This window comes from Artemia franciscana, chromosome 16 (genome assembly GCF_032884065.1).
Source record: "Artemia franciscana chromosome 16, ASM3288406v1, whole genome shotgun sequence".
Lineage (NCBI taxonomy): Eukaryota > Metazoa > Arthropoda > Branchiopoda > Anostraca > Artemiidae > Artemia > Artemia franciscana.
The window spans coordinates 4,449,191-4,470,301 of record NC_088878.1 but is presented as its reverse complement, the minus strand read 5'-3'; the positions used below and the strand labels follow the sequence as shown (position 1 = coordinate 4,470,301).

General features: G+C 33.5%; 1 protein-coding gene across 1 annotated transcript; it reads left to right on the top strand.

The window, feature by feature from the left end:
* Positions 1-205: 205 nt before the first annotated feature.
* Positions 206-17,609, top strand: LOC136036929 (large ribosomal subunit protein eL33-like). The gene is made up of 4 exons (XM_065719315.1): positions 206-326; positions 4,849-4,925; positions 9,365-9,509; positions 17,400-17,609. The coding sequence occupies exons 1-4, from the start codon at positions 324-326 to the stop codon at positions 17,580-17,582; spliced, it is 408 nt and encodes a 135-aa protein (XP_065575387.1). The 5' UTR covers positions 206-323; the 3' UTR covers positions 17,583-17,609.
* The last annotated feature ends 3,502 nt before the right edge of the window (positions 17,610-21,111 follow it).

The window sequence follows — 21,111 nt, the reverse complement described above, 5'->3', positions numbered from 1 at the left end:
CATGGAAAGGTTGTCTGGTTTAGATAATTACCAACCACAGTGTAAATTCATGTTTTGCAGGTGTACATTTTTTAACACTTTCATAGACTCTTAATATTAAAAAGCAAACAAGCAAGCCTAAATTTTTTTAAATGGCAAAACAAGATCTAGTAAAGCTTATTTTACAGAAAAATTACAAGAAAAGAGATTTTGACATTATTCTTTATGTACGGTTTTCAAAGTTTTTGAATACAGCGTCATCTCTTAAATTGTCTTAAGTTAATATTCGCACCTAGCGAAGAAATAGCATATCACAACGATTGTTTTTTAAAAATTTAGAGAGAATGGTATGTTATCTGTTTCAATCGTTACATCATGTAGGGCTTTTTTAAAAATAAATGTAGTTCTAGGAAATAACCTGGGGTCTGAAAAATATGGTAAAATTATACTTCAGCTATCTTGGAAAGGGGTTAGGTTGGGAAAATGGAACTTTCAGAGATGGGTCTACATGCTAAAGTATGTCACAGAAAGGTAATTGAAGTACCCACCTCCACTCCCTCTCTAGAGGGTCTTGAAATCCGCCTACATGACAGCTCTAACTATTGAAATTTTGACAAAACAACATTTCATTTTAATTTTCAGTTATCAGTTTCTATTTCTTTGGCTGAAGTTCTTAAAATGTAATTCCTGTCATCTGAGTAGAATTTTAAGCCATTTTGATGTTTTTTTAAATTTATGAATAGTCTCTGTATATCTTTAAAAACTTATAAATTGGGGTAAAATTCTAGTTAATTGACTTCTTGCTATCTTGGAAAGGGTTAAGGTTAGGAAAATGAAACTTTCAGGGATGGGTCTATAGGCTAAAGTATGTCCCGGGAAGGTATTTTAAAGTATCCACCTCCTCTCCTACCTCTAGAGGGCCCTGAAATTTGCTTACATGACAGGTCTATTACCTATTGAAATTTTGACAAAACAGCATTTTATCTTAATTTTCAGTTACTAGTTGCTTTTTCTCTGCCTTTAGTTCTGAAAATGCAATTCCTGTTATAGCCTATGAGTAGAATTTTGAGTCCTATCAATGTTTTTTTTCTTCAAAATTTAGGAAATGTATTTGCATATCTTTAAAACCTATAAAATTGAATTGAGCAAAGTTATGAAGCTGAAAAAAATTTGGTTGTACTTCAGTTAAGCAGAAAATCTATTTTGCAAGGTTTCACTTTTATAACACACATATTTTTAAAGGTCAGGACCCTCTAGAGGGAAAAGGAGTGGAGGTAGTTGTTTCAAAATACCTTCCCAGGACAAACTTTAGTCTGTAGCATCATCTCTGAAAGTTTCATTTTCCTAACCAAAACCCTTTCCAAGATAGCAAGAAGTCAATTAACTAGAATTTTACCTAAATTGGGATTGGGCAAAGTTTTGATGTTGAAAATAATTTTGTTGTACTTCATTTAAGCAGAAGATCTGTTTTGCAAGGTTTCACTTATAACACAGATTTTTAAAAGTCATCTAAGGTCAAGACCATCAAAAGGGAGAAGGAGGTAGGTACTTTAAAATATCTTCCTTTGGTATTTTTTTGCCTTTAGATCCATCCCTGAAAGTTCCATTTTTGTAACATCCCCTTTCCAAGATAGCAAAAAGTAGCAAAAGGAGAATTTTACCAAAAATATTAAACAGATTAACCATAATCACAATGAATATAGTGAAGTACTGTTAAAACATCTTGTCTTCTACTTCTTTATCTCTAGCCTATAGAAATACTGTATTGAGTAGGCCTACATGTTGTTTTAATCAAACTCACAGCATTGTTTTACAAAAAATAAAATTAGTTGATAAATGTATATAAGATTCTATAACTGACAAGTAATGAACATTCCACTTGATTCCTTTTTATTTGCTTTTTCTGGATAGGCCTGTAATTATCAACTTGTTCAGAAGTGGGCCTCTTCCAGACAATGGTTTTAAGGTGTTTTTTCCTTCTGGAAGGACTATATCCTCCTTCTTGAACAAAGGCAAGGATAAGGTTACTTACAGGGGTATTTAAGATTCCTTGCAGCTGTGGTGATACCTACATAGGTTGTACCACAAGACCTTTACATCACCAATTAAAAGAACATGCTGATTCCATTGATGCCTGCCTTGAAAAGACAAAGCTAAAGGAGGAAGATAGTTTTTCTGCATTGGCCCATCATATTTTTGAATATTGCTACTGTTACAAAAGTCTTAAAGCAGAAAATCAGAGAAGCTCTGGAAATCACTAAAAATTAACCAGCCATCAATAAAGACAATGGTGAGTTCCACATTAGCAAAATTTGAGAACCTATCACCCATAGACCAAAAACTCACAGAAAACTTCACCCCTCTCCTACAGGCCCAACCTCTTTAAGATCGACTTGGATAGTGGCCATCAATGCCTCTACCAAAATTTGGGCCATATTGCAACAATAATTCCAGGTTTAGCTCATTATTAGTGTTGTTCAGTATTTTTAGTTGTATACATCCTGAAATTGAGTCTACTGGGAGCTTTCCAATTACCAGCAATAGATCTGAAAATGTTTGACCAGAGTCATTGTTTTGGAATCAGACACACATATTTGTAGTTAATTTTAATGTCTTTATGTGTCACCATAAATTAGAATTTTTCAGGCAAGCATTCATTTTGTCTGCAGGGGTTGATCTAGGTATTAAAGGTAATGTTTGCCTGAGATCTTCTGCAAGCAATATTGATGTGCTGCCAAAGGGTTTCAAATTTGTGGTAATAGGCATTGCACCAATCTTCAGAAATCAATGCAGAGTTGAGAAAATGTTCTTATCATATTCTTTTAAGCATGTTATAAAACATTTTGGTGCCATGCTTCCTCACTATCCACAACCCATAATGAGTTTGGTTAGCTTTTAAGAAATTTTTGTTTTAAATTTTATTTGATAAAATGAGTAAATCATTAAGTTTGTATCCTCATCCCAATAAGACTTACAGCTCACAATATCTTTTTTGTATTACTCAAGATCTATAAGAAAGTTGACCCTACAGGACAAATTTTGGGGGATGTATCCCCATTACCCCCCCTGGTTGCATTTACATCCCAAGGAATATCTATTAACTAAAAGGAAACACTCCAACAATGAAATCTTACTTTATAATTAATTGTAAAAAAAACTTACCAAAAGGAAGTCTCAGGAAATGCTTTCTTCTTTTTTAACCTCTGAAAATCCAAAATTAATAAGACTCAGGATTGAATATCAGTATGTATGTATGTGAAACTGTCATTCCACAAGTTTTTTTTTATATTCTTATCTTATTGAAATACTTCACTAGTGATAGGATGATCCTGTATGATTTTGACCTTGGTTATGATTATGATTTTTGTATATTTTGAAAGTTAAAACACATATATAAAGTTTTTTCAGTCTTAGTTTCTGTTTGTTTTATCCTGAATTTGCTCTTCAGAGTGAAATAAGTTCCAATGTTGGATCTGTTTGGCTCTGTTGTTGAGATGGCAGTTAAAACACTTCACACAAAATATAAAAGAAAAGCATTGTGACTGTGTTTACAGTCCAGTAACATGTCTTCTAACTAAGAGTATGCTAGGATAGGGATAATTTAAGCCCATTGGTGATCACTTTACATTTTGCAAAAAAAAAATCATTTGTATATCCTTTTTGACAACATTAATGTCAAAAAGATTGACTGAGTGATTTTTGCAGTTAACAAACATTGCCAAATGTTTTGATTTTTTAAGTGTGTTTGTGTGCAACTTATATGTCCAGCCATCACATAAACATTGTCATAAGATTGACATCTACATTTGGAGTAATTCAGTACATGATCTTCTAATTAAAAAAAAAAAAATTGTAATGCTATCAGCAATGTGTCCTGACTTCTGCAGATTCTAGAAATGATTCTTTGATTTCAATGGTCTGGTTTTCATAATCATTGTTAACATAATATACAATCTGTGATGTTTGGTCATGTTTTTGCAAGTCAGGTGACCAGTCCCAAATCAACCAATTATATTTTCCTCAACAGATAAATAAAGATACAGATAAAGATTTCAATAAAGATACAAACATGTGTTGCCCAATAATTGCTTAGAATTCATTTTGGGATGCTTTAGACTGATATGATGCAGTGATAGAGTTTTTCTCTAGATGACATAATTATTGTTGTGCTTGAAAAGGTGCTTATTTGAATTTTTACAAATTAATTTAATTATTGATTGACACAACTAAAAATTAGTAAATGAACCTGTGGTCTTTTAGGGGGAGGGGGTGCACAAAAAGAACATTACGATATATTGTTTCACTGGAAGTTTTTTTTTTTATTTAGTGGGAGGTGTGGCTGGAAGTGTATCAAACAGTTTGTGGTAATGAACTGTAATAAGGAGCAACCTGGCTCAGTTGTGACCAAAACTCTAAAAAATGAAATTTTGATACCAATAATGACATAAAAAAAATCGCATTTTAATGCTGATTTTAAACATGTAAGTTTCATCAAGATTAGTCTTGCCCATCAAACGTTACGAGCCTGAGAAAATGTGCCTCATTTTAGAAAATAGGGGGAAACACCCCCTAAAAGTCATACAATCTTAACAAAATTCACACCATCAGATTCAGCATATCAGAGAACCTTATTGTAGAAGTTTCAAGCTCCTATCTACAAAAATGTAGAATTTCGCATTTTTTGCCTGAAGTTTCCAGGCAAAGATGCATGTATATTCTTTACTTTATATGGTTTATTAGTTTTAATCAAATCCTTATATAGGCCTTGGGACCCTATTAGAAATTATGGTTGTTTGTGTGAAACTATCTATGTGTGGCTGATTAATTAAAACTTTCTATAATCATATGCATGATTTGTTTCTTTTGTAGGCAGAAGCAGTAGATCTACTAAAACCTTCAGCCAAAACTGCTCCAGCCAATTCTAAACCCAAAGCCCATTTTACCAGGTATGTATCCTTACGTATTAATATTGTAACAAAGCTAATAGAAGGAACATGCTGTAAAAGTTTAAAAATGCTAATATTATATCTACAGTTGGCTATTTGTCAAAATAGTAAGCATCACTTTCAGATATTTGAAATATTTTGATGATTCTGATTTTTCTAGGCTTAAAAAGGTAATGCCCCTTCATCTAGAGTTTCATAAATTTCATTAATAGTTTAGTTTATCCCTTTAATAATCTTATTCCTATCTCAGCACTTGGACAGTGCCTGATTTCAGACATCCATTTAAAAAAATTACAATTATCAGGGAGTAAAATCATATTAGCAATTTTTTTCTATGTTTGCGACAAGCATTGATGCTTACCGCTATTCGTAATAATAATTAGCTGAATTAAAAAAAAAAAAAAAAAAAAAAAAAAAAAAAAAAAAAAAAAAAAAAAAAAAAAAAAAAAAAAAAAAAAAAAAAAAAAAAAAAAAAATGTTAACAAAGCAGCCTTGCATATTTAAATAGCCTGCATTCAGCCACATTTCTCGTATGATATACTTGTTATTTTTGTTTATCTATAAAAGCACCAAATACAAGTAAAAAAGTGGTTTGTAACACTTTGATGACTTAGATTAACTATGCACTGGATCATAATAGAAGAACATTCAGTCACCTTTAGTCATTAAGACCATCTTCAACAGTACTAGCAATTCTAGCTCCTCTGCTTCAGACTCAGGTTCTGATTTGGATGATTGTGGCTGTTTCGAAGCCCCACCCCCCCAACAAATGTTCTGGATACAGTCCTGGGGATTACATATCAATTTCTACCTCCAATGTCCCCTCATATCTCCCTTACAACTAATTACGTGTTTATCTGAAGACTCTTTCAGAACAACTGCTGAAATACAAGGGCTGTTAAACTAGAATAAGAATTTCTTTAAGACACTGTAGTCAGTAACAACACATTTGGTAGCAATTTGTTGAAAAACAGGCTAAGTCTTAGAAAAAAAACCACTGGAACTTCCAATTTCCAATTGACTGAGCCTCCTCCAAAATTCATCCGTCCACCCCTTCTACATGAAAAGTCTATGGGAAGAAATAAATGAACAAATCTTAATACTTATGGGTTTTTATACCACCCTTATGGGTTTTGGGTTATGGGTTTTTATACCATTGCTATATGATTGCCTCTGACATAGACAGGATGGTAGAAATTTCAATTTGCCTTTTAATGAAGATCCAATATTATCCAGGGGGACAATGGGGGATTTCTACAGGGGAGGAGGGAATTCTCCACAGGGGGTATTTTCTGGAGTGGAGGGTAATTGTTGGCTCTCGAGGGAAAGATGGCATGAACACAAGATTTCTCTGGGATATGAAAACTAAAATAAAATAAGGATATAGATTCTACTTTGGCCCTCCACATTGTTGAAAATCCAGATCATTTAGTTCTTTGTGATGAGGCAACTTTTATATCTGAAGCAAATGACTTCTCATATTCTTTTGGGAAGGTAATTGAAACTAAAAAAAATGTATATAAATAGAGACATTGCTTTAAATAGAGATACCGGAGATATTCTTGTAAATCGTATTTACAATAGCTTAAGATTAAAGGATTCAAACAACGTTCTTTCTTCAGTTTAAATGAAAATCATCTGACTGCACTTCTCATGAAAATTAGGTCAGTAGACAAGTTAAGTTAATCTCTAAGCAGGGAACTCTTGCCCAATCTAATTGTTGAATAGTCTTTCATTTACTCTGACATGGTTTGTTTGATTCAGTCTTTCTTCTTCTCTGTTAAGAGATACTTCAGAATGTTAGATATCCTTAGTATTATTTTTTTAGCACTGAAGACGACTAGGCAGAACTCCTTGATACAAAATATCTGCTTCTTTTTTGTCTACTTTTTGCCATTACCCTTATTTTTCTCGGTTATTGAATTTTTTTTTTTATATGTCAATTCTGCTTTTGGCCCTTTCTGTCTCTAACAGCTTACAGAACCAATATAATTTTCTTCCAGCTACTCCCAAAAATATAATTGCCCGTGCTATAATACACTTCATTGTTCTGATAATAACAATATACTGAAGCCAGACAGACAGACTTTTAAACTGGGTTATACAGCTGGGTATATACAAAACAAAACTAAACTGGGTATATACAAAACAAAATCATAACCACAACTGTTACTGCCAGCCTCTTTGCGTTTTTGTACTGTGGAAATTGCAAGCCCTCGTAAAATATATCAGTATAATATGCAAGATACCGGCAAAATAGGTAAAATATCAATCTTACGGGGGTCTGTGAAATTACGGTAAAATAATTTTTAATGGACTTCCATGTGCCGTTTAACACTTAGTGGGCGCTAAGTTTGAAAATAAGGAACATGTGTGACCAATTAGCAGAATAATGTCAAAAAAATGTTTTTCCGTGGAGTTCCAGAAAGTGTAATTTTCCTGATGGCTGTAGCAAAAGACAAACACCACCATCAATTGACATTAAACTGGTTAAAAAAACAGTGATTGAATGAGTAAAAACATCTAAGAATATGACTATAATTGTATATATTAGTCAAATTAACTTACCTTCACGAATATACTTTTGGACAGACAAATTATCATATGTTGTTTCATTTCAACTTTGTAGGATATCAGTGTATGTGTAGAAATGTCAGTAGGATTGCTAATTCTTATTTTCTTTTGATTCAGAAAATTTCTTTTATTGTTTATCATTTATCATTAAAGCGTAATATTAAATTCTTGTTTGCTAAAGACACCAAGAAAAAAAAATGCACTTTAACATGGAATGTCATAAAACTACTTAGGCTATTGAAAAATCTCCAATTGCCTTAATCCCCGTGTTTGGCTCCCCTCATTGATATATGATTACCACTTAGACTAGTAAATATTGTATAAACAGACAATATTGTGTCAAGGGGAACCTCATTTGCCATTTTTTGAGAGATGTTTTCCTAAAATGATTATTTTCAGGTTTCTCTGATATCTTCGAATTTTTACAAACAGACAGTGCTATCAAATTTGCCTACTTAGTTTTCTCCTATTTTTCCCCCAGTTTGATCGCAATAAGCTGTAAAAATTCAATCTAGCAAACAACGGTGAAAATTACGCATGGCAAAGAAATCTTTACCAACAAATAGAAAACAGGAAAACGCGGTTTTTCAATAACCAATAGAAAAACCCTGTTTTCCGGTACGAACAGACGTAAGGTAAAGCCAGAGGACAAAAATAATTAATTAAAAATGAAAAATAATAAAAAATGGCAAACAGTAAAAAAGTAATCAAAAAATGAATAATTAGAAAAAAAAATCAATGCCCAATATGTTGCCTATAAGCGTTTTTGTCTGTAATACTTTTCCTGCACCAAAATGCCAATTAAATACTTAAAAAAAGAATATTAGAAAGAAAACCAATGCCTGGTATTGTTGTCATTCACTATTTGTGTTATCTGTAAGTAATAATTTTTAGTAGCCATGCTCTCTGTTTATCTTTTAGTTTCTTTTGCTTTAATGTTCATCTATTTGACGATGTTTACTCTGTAATGGAAAGTCGCTTGCTCTTATTTAAGGCTCTATGCAAAGGTAACATTTACTGGCTTTGAGCGCGGTCTGAGAAATCAGTATGAGAATACTAATTTCATTTGCAAGTTCACCCCCTGAGATGCACCGCTTATTATCTGTTTTGTGTTTAGTATTTATTTTCTCTGTTTATCAATTTGTACTTGTTTTTATTTAAGGCTCTATGCAAAGGCAACATTTACTGGCTTTGAGCGCGGTCTGAGAAATCAGTATGAGAATACTAATTTCATTTGCAAGTTCACCCCCTGAGATGCACCGCTTATTATCTGTTTTGTGTTTAGTATTTATTTTCTCTGTTTATCAATTTGTACTTGTTTTTGTACTTGTTTTTATTTAAGGCTCTATGCAAAGGCAACATTTACTGGCTTTGAGCGCGGTCTGAGAAATCAGTATGAGAATACTAATTTCATTTGCAAGTTCACCCCCTGAGATGCACCGCTTATTATCTGTTTTGTGTTTAGTATTTATTTTCTCTGTTTATCAATTTGTACTTGTTTTTATTTAAGGCTCTATGCAAAGGCAACATTTACTGGCTTTGAGCGCGGTCTGAGAAATCAGTATGAGAATACTAATTTCAAAGTTCACCCCCTGAGATGCACCACTTATTATCTGTTTTGTGTTTAGTATTTATTTCCTCTGTTTATCAATTTGTACTTGTTTTTGTACTTGTTTTTATTTAAGGCTCTATGCAAAGGCAACATTTACTGGCTTTGAGCGCGGTCTGAGAAATCAGTATGAGAATACTAATTTCAATTGCAAGTTCACCCCCTGAGATGTACCGCTTATTATCTGTTTTGTGTTTAGTATTTATTTTCTCTGTTTATCAATTTGTACTTGTTTTTGTACTTGTTTTTATTTAAGGCTCTATGCAAAGGCTACATTTACTGGCTTTAAGCGCGGTTTGAGAAATCAGTACGAGAACACTTCTTTGTTGACGATTGAAGGATGTGAATCTAAGAAAGATGCCTGGTTCTATGTTGGCAAAAAATGCGTATTTGTCTATAAGGTAATTTTTCAATATTCAATTCTAGATTTATTTGGAGAATTTTAGATTTTTTGTTGAATAACAAAGGGCTATTCTATTGACTCTTGTGAGGTTAAAAAGAATTCAGATGAGTTTTTTTTTTGAAACTGCAAGATCTGTCCTACAGATTAAGCAGAAGGAAATTTTAATCATTCTTGCCTGTTTGTAAAATTTTATGCGATTGGTAATTCTGATAAATATTTCCTAGCGATTCCGGATAGTTCTATATTTAAACACAGTGTTTTGTATTGATAAGTTAATCTATAGTTCATTAATGAAATAATCAGTTAATTCGATTGTAATTGTTGACTGTTCAATTATTAGTTAGAATTTGTCTACTACTAATTTGTACTGTTGATGAAAAAGCCTGATTATTTACATATATTAATACAACAAAAGTGTAAACCACATAGTGACTCCGTCTAGCTCAGATGATAGAGTACTAAACCCCTAATGTTTATGCTATGGTATGGAACCTGGAAATTGTTACTCTATTCTGATAAAAATTGCTCTTCTGATTAAAGATGTGTTTCTTCGCCTGGAAGCACTTTTGCTGAAAATACCAGTTTTTGAAAGTTCTCTTTCGATTGGTCTAATTGACATAGCTGTAAGACTTCTCTAACTGCCTGTATTTTGCAGTTTTCCTTTGCTGAATCGTATATTCTTCAAAGCGGCTTTGCCAAATCAATGGACAACATGGTCCGTTTTGCTAAAAGTTGCTGATTTTCAGCACGAAAGCTTGTTACATGTTCAAATTCAATAATAAGCACAACTATGTAAGAGATTTGTCTTGTTAATCTTGGAACAAAAATGAATGTTGTAGCTATAGCCGATTCTGACATACAAATGTCGAAGTTTTCAAACTCGTTTTTCTCCCGTTTTTTAAAAACAGATTCAGCAAATCGCTGCCAGGCCATGATTTCTGGAAGGAATTGCATCTGTGGATGTATTCAAACGTTAATATATTTGAGACTACCGCACTTTTTTTCTGTTGAAAATGGTTGTTCTTTTTTTCAGATGGGATTGTATAAATACCAGAAAATGACGAAACTTACGAATTGGTATTGGAAGGGAGGAACATTTTGGAATAGGGGTAAAAATCTCATTCATTTTAAGGAAATTCAGGTCAATGGCCTATTTTTGTAAATCATGAGAATCTTTTTCAAGTGAAATGGATAGTCGAAAATTGTAAAATCTACTCGTATTCGCCTTTTAAATAGCTGAAAAAAATACTTGATTTACCTGTTGCATAGTTTATTTAATTCGAAATGATTCTAAATATCTTCAAAAAGAAACAGATGAGTTAATTTATTGGTTGTGGAAATATAGTCTTTGACCTCATTGCTCAACCTGCACTAAAAAAAAATATGGTCGGTTTAAAGATCAACCTTTTATAAGTGAATGTCAGTGTATCTTCAAGTTACAAGGAATCCCAATGTGCTAGATATAAGAAAACATATTCACAGATTTATATTTTACTATAATACTGTTTAAGGAACCTTTTTAGGCCTTCTGCTCTTTATAGACATATAAACAAATCATGAGCAAATTTCCCACGATTAAAATTGTTCAAAGATTCGTCAGTATTAAAAATATGTTATGTCTATAATAAAAGTGACCAAGAAAGGTTCTGCTACCCGTATTTGTGCCATCAATTTTAAATATCTTTTTTCAGTTTTTTAAGTTTGTGTGAGTAAAGTGAACATGTACATCTACAGATTGATATAACAAAAAAAGTTACAAAAAATAGAAGTAAATTAAAATTTATGACTTAAAAAAATGTTTGAAGTTCAAGTTGATCATTTGTTAGTACTGCTTTCGCGTAAGTAACCCATAATGCTAAATGCAATCTCTCTGGGTCTGGGCACTGTGAAATGCAAATATGCGATTTCCCTTTACTCTGGGCAAGTGTAAGAGTAGCCACTTCAAAATTATAGTGGATCAGAATTACTCTTTCTTGATTCTCGTCGTAGCCCAGTAGCGTCGAAAAACTTGGCATCGAAGCTATTTGTTGGATCGGTAATATCTAGCAATTCATTTTGGTTAGTAGGAGCGACGTCAATAGGGGAAGATATATTTGGTTGGTAGGATTTGAGCGAATTGTTCTATACTTCTGCTCGGAATTGAATTACTAGAGAAGCGAGGATACGGTATAAGTAGTCTATATGGCTCATTTTCATGAATTACAGGGTCTAAAAAGTCAGCTCTTGTGAAGAGCATCAGGTCAATGATGCTAATAAATCACAACGATGCCTATTTCTGTAAATCATGAGAAGCTTTTTTTTAAGTGGAATAGATAAAGTCGAAAATTTACGAAAAAATGAGCCAGTCCATCAAAGTAAAGACTGGTTTGAGTCTCTGAGCCGAACAGTTGATAGTTTCTTCAGGCTATTGATTGACTCGGCCATAGTACTAGTATCTGGATTCGGGCAAAGCAACTGTAGTCCCTTAGTCATCAGCAAAACTTCGCTTGTTGAAACATAATTATACCCACTAGCTATCACCATTGCCTGTTTAACAGAACCTCAATGACAGCTTCCAAGATCATTGCTACAAAATTCAATGCTCTTAGCCTAATTGAAGAACTATTTCTTCAAAGCCATCATTACATTCTTTCAAGTTGATGTTCAATGCATGTATCATACCTAGTGATTTTATCGAGTTAACACTAATGGATACATTCAAAGAAGGCTCTGCAAAAATAAGCCTTGTATGCCTTCCATAGTTAAAATAGAGATAAGACTTCTTTCTGTTTGTTAAGTGAACCAAATTGTTTTCTTTATTTTTCTTTTTTTTAAGATCTTTATTTTTATTTTAATAATTTTTTGTCATACGTATTAAAATGTTCGATACGTATCTAAAACGTATTCGCATAAATTATTACCGGTACTGCAAATTTCTTTTATATCTACCTCGTTCTTACCGGAATACAAAACTGGTTAAAAAGTATTGTGCGACAGATATTAGTGGTGCTTTCGAAAAATTATCTGCGAAGCTAGCTATTGAAGCGCTTTATAGGCTAGGATGTTTTCATCGCCTTATCCGTCTTTTTTCTGTATGTGATTAAATTTGCTTCTTTTGTATTGCTTTTGCTGTTTTTCTTTTGTATTTTACTCCACTTAACCTCTGTTTTGTGAAGTGGGTGATAAATAAATTATTAATTATTATTATTATTACTGTCTAATTAAAGGATTTATTTCTGTTTGAATTGTTATTGTACGTCATGGAAAGGCAGTGTGGTATTCGAAAATACCTAAGTCGCGCAGTGACCTCTTTTCAGGCACAGCACATTTCCATTGTGGTAAGAGCATTGTTCCATCGAATATTTATGTTCTTTGTGATGGATGGACAATATGTCTTGCAGATTACTTCAAACAGATCGTGGTAATTGAGATACTTTCAGGATTCTAACCATTATTCGTATTTCTAATAGTGATGCTCCTAGGGTCATATACTCCAGCAGATACACCCCATGGTCTAGTCACTGAGTTATCACAATCACTGTCAAGATCGGGATCATTTAATTCCAAGCTGACATCACCATTACTGCTAGTCAGTTTACCGAGTTTCTTTGGGGGGGGGGGGCTATCTATTTACCAAGATTAACCAAAAGGTGGAAATCCAATTAGACTACTTTAATGAATTTTCACATTGGCAAATATTTTCTCCAGAACAAGTAAAAGACAGCGCCTTTCGTCAGATGGGAAGTATTACAAATCCAATAAAATCGCTAGGCTTGCGCTACCATATTATTTGTAGTCAAAACACGGACCGTGAAGAAAAGTAGAAATGACAAAGGTGGTAAGAAACAACAGAACAGAAACTTTAACGGTAGTAAAAGAAATGGCTACACTTTCAGTTTTTTCAGTTGTCATTGTTTTTCTGTTGTTTGTTGTTTTTTGAGTTGTTGATTGTGACTATGGTGGAGAGAGCAGGAGAGGTGAGTCAAATGAAGTCAAAGTATATTTGCTGTCAATACGCACCTTGTGCAGCAATGTTCAAAATGTATGGCGAGTTTAAGAATGTGCAACTTCTACTGAAGCAACTTGCTAACATAATCTTGCTAACATAAAAAAAAGTTATTTATGAAACTATTAAATTGTCTCATGCATGTTTTGTTCTTGGGCACGTACATAAATTATATCTGAAACCATAATACATGCTTTCTTTTTAGTATGCAAACATTGTATGCACTTACCAGTATTAAACGATAAAAATGCAGAAAAGAATCTTTGTATTGCAACAAATATAGATGGTAGTTGTTTGTAAAGTGTTAGTCATATTTTAATTGATGGGTGTTGTTTATGAAATTTCTAAGTTTCCTATATTTGCTTCTAGTAGAATACTAGAGAAATTGCCTTGATGCACCCGCAAATCATTTTTCTGCTTTTTTAAAGGTTGCTGGTTTTTTACACCATTGTCAAGATTAATAGAAAAAAATATTATGGATACTATAAACTATTATTTCATTTGTTTATTTTTTCTTAAATGAAAAGTAAAGAAAAAACGGTAAGTTGAGAAAAAATCGTTGTATTTTAGCAATTGAAAATGTGAAAGTAGTGGTTTTTTAAGTAACATTACAGTTTCCTATTGCATGTTCTAATAGCATATTAGAGAAATCTTCTCTAATAAGCCGCAATTCATGCTAAAGTAACATTTTCTGTTTTAATTCTTAAGTTTGCAGGCAATGTGCACACTTTTAAAGAGCAGAAAAGATATGAATATATTTCATTTGTTATTGAATTTAATTCGGTTTCCCAACTTCGTGAGAATTTACTAATCAAGTGCTTGTGAATGATTGTATGCCTGAGTTGCGTTGATTTAACAGAACTTAGTTAACTAACAAGTGTACTTTTTTCGCTTTTAAGATTCTCTTCGCCAGAAAGTGGACTACGAAAATTTACCAGGCTTTTGCAAACAGAATGAAAATTTTAGCAGAAAATTCGAAGTTGCTATAACGTGAACCGTATAAGACACTAGGAATACATCGTCAGGGTTAGGAAGAAGAGGTCTGATACAGTCAAAATAATAAAGTAAATGCAAAATCAGCTTAGATAATAAGAAATCGGTTTTTTAAAATTTTCCTTTTACAAGAAGAAAAGTAAACTCAAGCATTAAAAACACAGCCGCTGAGGGAGCCCCTTTTATAAACAGCTACTTTTTACCATAGAGGCAAGCATGAGCTACCGAGTTCGAATTTTTTGCCAGAAATTCTTTTGAAGATATCTAACTACGAAGAATTCTTAATAATAGTTTCGTAGTCAACTTTTTAGTTTACTCAGAATTCGTTTGTAAAAAAAAAAATCTTCTAAGCTAACTAAGAATAGCAAAAAAAAAAAAAACCGGCAAAATCTACTTATTAGTCAACTAGTGAACTAAATCGAACGTGGCTCTGATCTGCAAAGGTAATTTGTATCGATATTTTAGTACCAAATTCACATGTTCTCATTGGCGGGCTTTTTGTTGCCTCCTCTCACTCATTAGATTTGGCAGCCCAGGCCTCTGGTCCTCGCAAGGCGCCATTCCAACTTCAGTTTCCGATTTTTTTTTCAAGGAGGGGGTTATTTCAGTGTTGGTCATTATTCTCAATGCTCCTTGATCACTCTGTATAAATCTTAAGTTTCTAGCTTGAATTATTTAGTTGTGTAGTAGTCATAGAAGAGACCGATTAAAAATCAAACAGAGGCACACTTGATTCTATCAATTAAGTATTTACCACATCAATTGTCTGATCAAGATAATTTTAATCGCGGTTAAGTATTATTTATTTCTAACCCAGGTTTCAGAAGAAAAAAATGGCCCTGGGTGAAACAAATTATGATAGTTTTAAGGAATAGTAGTTGAAAAGCTCAGCGGTGAATAATAGTAGTATGCATCATTTTTGTGTGTACCATGACTGGAATATTGGTAGCTACAGTAATGAAAGTGGTGAAGTGTGATTCTGAAACGTGGGTGCTTCGAAAGACAGGAAGACTTGTTAAATGCTTTCCAGAGGAATTTTCTACGAATATTTTTAGCTACTCGTTCAAATGGTCCTATGTCAAACAACAAGCTTTACGAAAAATGGGTTCGACCCCGCTTTGCAGGAGTAAAATGGGAGAAATATTGAGAAAGCTAGGACACACTATGCAGGTTAAGGATCATCTGATCATTCATCTGGTGCCAAATGAAAAGCAGGTCGTCCCCTGAGTGGATTGAGGTCATACGTAAGAAATTTAAAAGAAATTAGATTTTTTTGGTAGGGGTAAAGAGGGATTCTTTGAATAGATTGCGGTGGAGGAGGGGTATGAAGCTGTTTTATGCTCAGGCAGCTTGGTGCTGCAGCAATTTGTTAGTAGTGTGCTTTTAAACATTTGTCATGAAATAGGAAGTTTATTAGAATTGTGGGGGACTTTGGCAGGCTCAGGAAGTGTTAAAACTCTGAGCAAAGTTTTGAATGGATTGGGGTGGAAGAGAAGCGTGTGCAGCTTTGTTAGCCTCATGCAGCTTCAAGCTGCAGTGATTTGTTATTGATATGTTGTTAAATATCTCCGCCGAAAAAAGTGTGATTTAATAAAACAGGGGTGTAGTTTAGCTGACTCAGAATAGATTAAAATTACTTTCGCCACTGACTGTAAGTGCTATGCAGAACTAGGAAAATTCATGGCAAAAAATTTCCTTTTTGTGCCTATTTTTTCGGGCAAAGTCGGTCTTTAGGTTTAAAAAATCATCTAAATAGTCAAAAAAAAAAAAATGAATCATCGAATCAAAAAGCATAGAAAAACCAAAATAGTGTTTTAACTGTAGTTACGCACAATTTCATGACACTTTTCTTTTGATTTTTCTCGACTGCTCTGCCATCTTCACACCTAACTCGCAATGCACGTACAGTACATCGACCATTAATAATTTCATAGAGGTCACGTTTTTCTCAAAGAAATAGTGTAGTTGCTGCATTGAAACAATATGAGTCTGCTTTTGATTTTGATTTATCGATAGGAATTTAAAAAAAATTAAGTTAAACTGCTTCCTTTTGGATAGTTATTATTTATCCTACTTATATATTTATTATTATTATTATTAATTTGATGTTTTTGGCTCTTTTTCACGAGTCTTCGTTTTCCCCCTCGTTTTCTCATTGCTGACTGAAAAAAAATGTTTATCTCGCGTTGGATGTCTTGTGTAGCGTATAACGCAGCCAGATTGAATTTGTTATATTCTATGAGAAACCTAAATTTGAAAATCTTCTATCATTTAGTACAAATTTTTCCGCCATATAGAATAGTCTGTATGTATTCTGCACACTCCTTAAATAGACAAGTTTGATGTATATAAGATTTAACCTTATCAAATTTATAAACGTAATATTTTAAAGTAAATAATTATCCATAAAGAATACTCTTTTAACTGGATTAAATTAAGAAAAGAGGTCTGGCCATTCTATGCAAGGATTTTAGGCTATTAAGTTAAATTAGTGCATGCAACTAAATAATTATGGGTAAGTTGGTCAAATGAAACACGTACAGGTAGATTAACCTAGGAATGATCAAGAAATGCTGGATGTTTTGGTCACCGTGGAAATATTCAGTATCGTTTTATTGTTCATTTAATATCTTGTATAAGGATATATCCCTATTTGAATTGTTATATGTCAAAAATTTATCTTCGTAAATGTATTTATATTGTCTGCACAGCACAATTGTCTTTTAATTTGGTTACATTTCACTTTTTAATATTATTTTTGTCTGATTTCTAATTACTATTAAATTTTTGTATTTAAATTTTGATGTTTTAATTAGTGTAATTTTAAAATTCAATTAGTATTAGATGATTAATTTGATATTATTGGTTATTATTTAATCGGAATTATTGTTTAGTATTGCTTTCTTTCAGGCACACAAAAGGAAGCCCAAGATTCATGACCCAACATCGAAGACAAATGTGAGAGCTATTTGGGGAAAGGTGACTCGTCCCCATGGTGGCGCTGGGGCTGTTCGTGCAAAGTTCAAGTCTAACCTTCCACCTGCTGCAATGGGTCACCGTGTACGTGTGATGTTGTATCCATCAAACATTTAAATAAATAAATGTCTGAATGAATCTAAATTAATCTTGGGATATAGTTTTGAATTTTAATGATAAGATCCAGAGCGTGTGTGAATTCTAGAAAAATTGAAATATTTCTTGTAGAAAGTTTTGACAATGCTACCTTTCAGTTTTTGTTTGCTTTTTTTATCGAAAGAAAATAGAATTTTATCAGGGTATTTATTAGCAATGTTCATTGATTGATCATTTAATATGTAAATAAACTTTACATACTTAAAGTTACCCACTTTCCCCAAAAGAAAAGGAATAGTTTACCTCAAAATGAGTTTTAAGGTCCCTATTGTTTCTCATATGGGAAGGATGACAGATTGCCGAAGATTGTCCTTTTCGGCCAACCGTCTAGGGCTAAACGGAAAGCAGGTCGTCCACGGTCGGGGTGGGAGGATGTCGTAAAGAAGTGTTTAAGATAAATGGGAACTTCCTGGAAGGGTGTAAAGAGGGGGAGTTTGTGTAAATTAGGATGGAGGAGCAACTTGCGTTGCTGTCTTGGCCCTCAGGTGGTTTTGTGCTGCGGCGAGTTGTTAGTAGTAGTGGTATATCGTTTCCCAGTGATACGAAGAGTTAATAAAACTGGGGAAATAATAAAGGCCCCTGGTGCTGATCCTGTGGTAAACGAGTTTCTTAAATATGGTGGCTCTGAGGTTAGGAATAAGCTACTGAAGATTATGAATAATATTTTTGAAAAAGGGGAAGTACCAACGATTTTAGGAAAACCTTAATTAAACCACAGAAAGGTAATAAGAGTGAGTGTCGTATTTATTGAGGCATTAGTCTGGTCTCTGTAGGTAGCAAATTACGTGTTAGTATGATACTTTTTAGACTGTGAGATATTGTAGACGAGGGGATAAGATAAAAACAGTGTGATTAATAATTGAGAAGTACCTGAGTTAATAAACACCGTTCGTCCTCAGTTTTATAGATTTTGAGTAAGCGTTCGATTCTGTTGATAGAAAAGCTTTAGTCTTCTAGGTGTTGTCCTTGTATGTTATGCCAGACAAATATACTCAAGGAATTATTGTTATGTATCAGAATAACACTGCTGCGGTTAAGGTAGGAAATGAGGTTACCAGCTTGATTCGTAATAAATCAGGAGTTAAGCGGGGCTGTGTCCGATCCCCCTTTATATGGATCATTTTGATGGACTTTGTCTTAAGGAGCACAGGAAAAGGAATAGGAGAGCATGGAATCAAATGCGAAGGAAATACTTTCCTGGACTTAGATTATGCTGATGATTTAAGTACCCTAGATGAAAGTGTGAGCAAAATGAATGAACTTTTAGGGGTTTTGCGAGTTGAGAGTGCTAGAATAGGTTTGAAAATTAATGTTAAGAAGACTTTTAGGCTTAATCACATGTTCGCCTGTGAGTCCAAGCAAACTCAGTCACCTATTTTACATACAAGTCCAGTGGAAATTGTTCGCCACGCGTCAACCCAATATCAATCCGATCTTTCATCCTTTAGTTCTAAGACTGTCTACCTTAGTTCTTCCATAGAAATGATGTATGGACGATAGACTTATCTATTAACAAGTGAAATGACATCATCTATCTTGGCTTTTTCTACAATTAGCCGTGGCTTGATGTCCCCAACTACTTGATCTTAATTCACCGAGTCCTTTGATTTTGACAGTCCGTTGGTTTCTGACAGAAAGACGATTACAAAGCTTAAAAAAAGAAAGCCTTGTCGCTAAATGCTAGATAGCGCTGAGGTTTTTTGTCGACACTAGCGCCAGTTTCCACTCTTATAAAGGTACCCATACACTTTGATAAAATCATTCAAGCAAGTACCTAAAACTCTGTGTAAGCAATTCATCTGGAAAGCGTTGAACAAAGCGCCTACATCTTATAAACATGCTTGACCGCTGTCGTTCCTGTTGCCTCGAGTATTCTAGTATTGATTCAAAGACTTATCTTTCCATTTTTCTGAACTTCTTTCAACAAATAAAATGTACTTTGCCTTTTTATTCCACTTTAAATCTCCGCTAAATCCAGCATCTTTACTAGTGATATTACCCAGGTAAATAAAGCTATCCACTTGATCGATCGTTTCTTCGGTCTTATTTAATACAGATCAAAGGGATTTGGTCGCTTTAATATTAATTTTCAAACCTCTTCTTCAACACTGAACATTAAAAACCTTCAAACGTTCTTTCATTTTGCAAACATTTTTATCTAGGACACTAATCAAAGAGTTCGTGGTAACAGATTGTAAATAAGGAGTGACTCAGTCCATTTGTAATCGAAACTATACACAAAGGAATTTTGATAAAAATTAATGCATCAGAAGAATTAGCCTTTTATGTTGATTCCAAATATTTAGAATTCATTCATTTGCCTGATTTTGCTAATGCCCTACCCAGAATTACAGATTTTGCTGATAATGGTCCGAGTAAAACACAGGTCACTGCGGCATTATTTGCGGATAACACAACGCTGGTGTGTGTTGCCCTTACGGAACAACTTCTTATGTCAGCATTAAATACAGCAATGAGCAAGATATGCACATGGCTAAAAATCCATTACCTTGACCTGAATATAGGTAAATCAAATTTTGTTATTTTTTCTCGATCTCAGAATTTTTATCTTTGGATCACTGAATTGATACCAGAGCGGAGAATTAAAAACGTACACGGTTCATTACCTCGGAATTAATGTTGATGAAACCCTACCATTTAAGGACCATGTGAAGTCGATTTCCAAAATACTGTCGCGTAACCTAGGTATAATGCGTAAATTAAGACATATTCCCCCCCAAATATTTTAAGGTTGTTATATTTTCCCCCTATTCACCCTTATATTTTGTATTGTTCATCGATATGGCTTGGTACTTTCCCCTCGTTACTTCCGTGTTACTCCTCTTTACGTAATCCGTGTGATTCAGAATAATGCTATTCGAGTTTTTTGTGGTGTGGGGAACCGGGAGTCTATGAGTTTGGTCCATAGTGAAATAAATATAACGCCTGCAGCCGGATTACATGATTCTTATACTTTGATTTTTATTTATAAATGTCATACTGAGGGCCTTCCAGATTGTTTTGCAGGTATATTTTGTGAGAGGTCATATGTTCACCAACACAATACTCGGACGTGAGGAAATATTGAGGTTCCTCGACTTGCTTCTAGTAGGTCTTCTTTTTCTTTTGTTTATAGATCTTCCAACCTTTGGAACAGACTTAGTAAAGATATTAAGGATAATGGTAATTTCAACCAGTTTAAATCTGATTTACGTGTGGAGTTGCTCGGTAGGTATGCTTTCGAAACAGATTAAATATATTTTCAGTGGTTTATTTTTCTGTATTTTTTATGTGTTGTTTTGGGGCTTTATAATGTAGTGTTTCGTTGTTTATTTTTTATGTTGGTTTCGGTAAATGGTCTCATGCTCCATACTCTTGGTTTTTTTTTTATTATTTTAATTATTTTTTCTGATGCGCTGAATCTGATGGTGTGATTTTGTTTCTAAAATACCTTCTTCTAGACCCTATTTTCTAAATAAGGCAAATTTTC

Bases quoted from the DNA above. Each gene is read 5' to 3' on its own strand.
- LOC136036929 (XM_065719315.1), top strand. The intron at 4,926-9,364 runs GTATGTATCCTT...TTTTTATTTAAG, and splicing joins CCCAAAGCCCATTTTACCAG to GCTCTATGCAAAGGCTACAT. The intron at 9,510-17,399 runs GTAATTTTTCAA...GCTTTCTTTCAG, and splicing joins AATGCGTATTTGTCTATAAG to GCACACAAAAGGAAGCCCAA.